The following is a 4,602-nucleotide window of genomic DNA, read 5'->3' on the forward strand; positions in this document are numbered from 1 at the left end:
ATATATATATATATATATATATATATATATATATAGGGATATACATGCATGCACGTACCTTGCAGCAGCAATAGATGCAACTGAAGCTGCTGCAAATGGTGCAGCTACAGCAGATGGAGCTGCATAAGTAATAGCAATAGTTGCTGCAGCAACAGCTTCAACAGCAGGAGCTGCTGCAGCAATTGTTGCAGCAGCAACAGCAGCAGCTGCTGCAGCAATTGCAACAGGGGTTTAATGCTATATATTCTCACCATTGAGCGCTTCTTCTATCAGAAGACGGATAGCCCGATCCGCATAGAAGACTGCAGCAAACAAAATATGAGAAAAGATAAATTATAAACAAATAAAAGGTAGGAGAAATGCAACAGACAACAGACAAACAAACAAATGCAGAAAAAGAACAAACAACATGTTCGAGGGCCTCTTACTGAATTCTTCTTTGCGGGTTTCCCTGTCTGCAGTTGCAACACAAAACAAAACAAAACAAAAAAAACAAATAATAATTAAAGCAGAGGCCGCAGCATCGCTCCTAAAGTTCAGCAGAGAGCAGCAGACACCACAATATGAATATGCAATACAAAGTAATGAATGGATATTAGTTTCATATTAAAGCAAAGACACAGTATACAGACACTCCAAGAAGACACCGTAAACGCAACCCTAAAGATAGTACAACAATGAAAGACAGTCTCAATTGTTTTGTGCATATTTCTCTGCTTTTCTGTTATTGTAAATGTGTTTGCATTACTTCTTATGATCGTCATGATGGCGCGTAGTTGAGTGGTTTGCCGGACAAGCATCAGCCTCGGGTGTCTGCGGCAGCAAGTGATAAATAGACAGAAGCAGAAATATATACAAAAGAGAAGGGGGCAACAGACGGCAGACAGAAGATGAAGAGCTTCGATCGACTCTACTTGCACAGGGCCCCCTGAGCTTATCTGCTCTTTTCTGAATATCTGAGAGTAAACCCAGACTTTACCCTTGTATGATCCTATTGCGTAAACCTGCAGTGGAGCTCCAACGAGTAAAAGACTTACTTTGCGAGCACGCGCGATATCACACTTTGCTCCTCCTGAGAAGGAGAGAAAGTGGGGGTCTCAGCAGAGTCCGTTGGGCTGATTGATCCGCTCATTTTCAAAAAGTTTCTTTGAGAGAATTTCAACGCAAAAGGAGAAGTGCGTGCGGTCGAGCCCACGAAGTTTCGCTGCCGATGCAGCAAAAATGCGGAAGTTGAATGGGTGGGACTGGGAGGATGGCAAGGGGAAGAAAGGGCAAAAGAATTAAGTGGTAGATTTCCACTAAAAAACAAACTAAACGACACAGACAAACCGATGAAGGACGTAAGCAGTTTCCGCGGTTTCGTGTGGGGCCAAGCAGAATGAGCTGAACAGACACCTGAATGAGCCGGTGAAGACCGAAGGAAACTTTTCATTTAAAGTAACCCCTTACACAAAGACTAGAGTCGTATTCAAATAACAAACACTCTTTCTGATCAAAAGAATTGCTGTTTCCTTGCTTCACGGTAGCAGAAGGCGGAAGATCGCGTCGAATCTGCGCCCCCAAGCCCCGTTCTAAGAACACTTGGATACCCGAGTAATTTTTGCTGCATGTCCAGTGAAAAACATTCATTAAAAAGTTAATGTAAGTTTTAATCTTTCATATTCAACTCCTATAAGCTTCTTTGAAGGCGGAGTTTTCGGCTGTTTCCATCAGATATGCAGATTCATCTTCGTCCCGTTTCGTGTTCAAGAACTCGCACTCTTCTCCCTCATCTTGTCTTTTAAAGTTCATCTACCAGCAAATTCAGAATAACAGCTTCTTCTTAACTCTTTTTTTTGAAAGACGGCTGCCTTACCACCTCTACGCCTATAAACAGCCACGCAGTGCCGCGTTACCGATGCAAGAAAAGCAAGAGAAGGCTTAAAACCCTTCCCGATGTTTCTTTTTCAAGTTTCACAACGCAAAGCTACCAAAGAGGAGCATATAAATATGCAGAATATCATCCGATTGCCTCCATCATGAATATGAATATGAATATGAATATGAATTTGAATAATGTGAATATGAATATGAACAGAAGGGGAACAGAAGGATGCATATGATGGAGAAGAGTATTTTTTTGTTTTATCTTTGATTTATATATATATATATATATCTAGATCGTTTATTTTAATTGTATTGAATTGAATTCATAATAATATGGCTTTGTTCTGCCCCACCTGTCACAACATGCTGCTGCTGCGGCGCGAGGCTCAGATGGAGTTCTACTGTCGCACATGCCCATATATCTATGCATTGAAGCAAAAAGTATCAAGAAAGACAGTATTAACTCCAAAGAAGATTGACGAACCCATATCAGATAATCTGCAGGAAACGGGTGCAAAAATACCAGGTGCGTTCAAATGCAGCTTTTCTTCATTTCTTGTTCTTCTTTTGTCTTCTTTTCTTTATGCTATTGCCTCATATATACCTTTTCAGAGTGTTTATCTTGAATTTACATTGGTGCTTCATAGAATGCGGTGCATATCTAAGCGTGATCTGGCTGTGTGCTTCGGGTGTATGTGCAGCTGTCTGCCCCAGCTGCAACCACACAGAGGCCTTCTTCTATCAAATTCAGATTCGTTCTTCTGATGAGCCCATGACTTCTTTCTTCACCTGCGCCGAGTGCAGATTTAGATGGAGAGAAAACTGAGGCTGCGCACCTCTGTATCTCGCTAGCTCTTGCCCTAGAGTTTCGCCAGCTAGCTAGCTAGCTAGCTAACGTGCCGCTAGCTAGCCAGCAGAGCAAGGGTCTGCGAACACAAAGGGCCTTGTCAGGGGAATCTCATCGACAGCCTGTGCCGGCTCACCCGCAGGTGGCTAGCTGCCCTAGCTAGCTAGCTAGCTAGCTAGCGAAGCAGCTTCAGTTGCGTGCATGCGTGCATGCTCTGCTCCTCTGGGAGTTTCGCTGCCTTTTGGGTGTATCTTTACTGAAACCTTTTATAGGAAACCCTCAACGGTTACCGCTTTGCAGCTTTCTTATCTACAGCTAGCTAAGCTCGGCTAGCTAAGCTAGCTAGCTAAGTAGACCCGCGAATAGGCTGGGTACTACACAACACTGGTGCAACCAACTGCAGCCGTAGCAGCAGGAACAGTAACAGCAGCCGCAGGAACAGCAGCAGCAGCAGCAACAGTAACGACAGCAGCAGCAGCAACAGCAGCATGAGGGCTTGTTTTGTGCGTTTGTTTGTGGGTTTCAATACGATTAAAATAATAAACGCAATGTTATTAAACATCTTCCCTTTATAAAGTTATAAACCGAAGAGCAGCAGACCGATCTCATCGAAGATGTTTAAATGCTGTACATCTTCAGGCAGCAAGACAGCACCGTCCAGGCCTCTGAGGTGTACATACACCCCAAAAACCCCAGTGAAGCAAACCATACAGGCAACAGGCATCAGAATATTGTCATCAAGGCGTTGTAAAGGAAATGCTTCTGCTGCTGCAGCAACAAACCCTACTACCAAGCTTACCAGCAGCAAACAAACCCAACTTGCTGCTTCTCCGCTTAGCAGCCTACCCCCTATGTACATTTCTGCTGCTGCTTCCTTTCCTGCTGCTTTTGCTGCTGCTGCTGCTGCTGCTGCTGCATCTCCTGTAGCAAGAGAGGGCCACGGGTAAGGCAAGCCGCTCCATTTGAGAACAGTGCGAAGAACAGGGTTTTCTACCCTTGCTGCTGCTGCTGCTTCTGCTGCTGCAGCGTCTGCTGCTGCTGCTACTGCAGATAAACCCGGTGTTGCTGCTGCAGGCTGCAGCAGCCAGGCAAAGCAAAGAGCAATAAGTACTGTCACAGCAGCACAAACCAACATACACCCGAAGAACCCACACCAGCACTTCTTGCCTGTATAGTTGTCCTTGCAGCAGCAGTAGCTGCTGCTGTTCTTGCTGCTTTTGCTGCTGCTGCTGCTGCTGCTGTTGCTGCTGCTGCTGTTCCCCTCTGCAGCAGCAACCTTTGAAGACTTTACTGAGACATTATTAACATCTTTTACTTTTTCTTGTAGGCCTTTCTTCTGAGACATCTCTGCACTCTCAGCAGTATCATCAGCCCGTGCATCAGCATGAGGAGTAGCTGCTGCTGCTGCTGCTGCTGCTGCTGGTATTGCTGCTGCTCTTTTTGCTGCTGCTGCTGCTGCTCGACGCCTGCAGTAGCTGCGGAAGACCCCTGCAGCCGGGTCTCCAACAGAAAGGAGACTGATACAAAGAGCAGAGAGGTGTCTAGGAGACAGCAGCAGCACAAAAAGAGACCCCCATAGGAAGGGTATTGCTGTTGCTGTCTTTCTGGGGTCTTTCTCTGCTTCTCGCAGCATCCACGAGAGCAGCTGAATATACAAATAATTAAAACGCGATGACATGCGACGCAGGGCGTTCACTGAATACAAAAATATTAATGCTGCATGCACATACACATACACACACACTAAACCCTAAACCCTAAACCCTAAACCCTAAGTAGCAACAACCATAAACTCATCAAGGCATTTCATAAACACTTATAAACCCTTATTATATACACTTTTAAACCCTTGTAAACCACCCCCTATAAACCTTCATAAACCCTAATAA

The 4,602-nt window shown here is 44.8% G+C and overlaps 2 protein-coding genes across 2 annotated transcripts in view; both read right to left on the reverse strand.

Annotated features, from left to right (window-relative positions):
- EAH_00046170 (uracil phosphoribosyltransferase, putative) overlaps positions 1 to 1,132 on the reverse strand; it is a gene marked incomplete at both ends in the record, with an annotated part of 2,969 nt that extends 1,837 nt beyond the window's left edge. Inside the window, 3 exons of the mRNA XM_013394719.1 lie at positions 252 to 302; positions 749 to 813; positions 1,038 to 1,132. Of these exons, the coding sequence (XP_013250173.1) occupies positions 252 to 302; positions 749 to 813; positions 1,038 to 1,132 (211 nt within the window). The remainder of the gene's footprint in view (positions 1 to 251; positions 303 to 748; positions 814 to 1,037) is intronic.
- A 2,158-nt stretch (positions 1,133 to 3,290) lies between these two features.
- Positions 3,291 to 4,346, reverse strand: EAH_00046180 (hypothetical protein, conserved; the record flags this gene model as incomplete). Its single annotated transcript, XM_013394720.1, has 1 exon — positions 3,291 to 4,346. The coding sequence occupies one exon, from the start codon at positions 4,344 to 4,346 to the stop codon at positions 3,291 to 3,293; it is 1,056 nt and encodes a 351-aa protein (XP_013250174.1).
- Positions 4,347 to 4,602: the final 256 nt, after the last annotated feature.

Source organism: Eimeria acervulina, genomic scaffold (assembly GCF_000499425.1).
Source record: "Eimeria acervulina Houghton genomic scaffold, Eah_scaff677, whole genome shotgun sequence".
NCBI classification, from domain to species: Eukaryota; Apicomplexa; class Conoidasida; order Eucoccidiorida; family Eimeriidae; genus Eimeria; species Eimeria acervulina.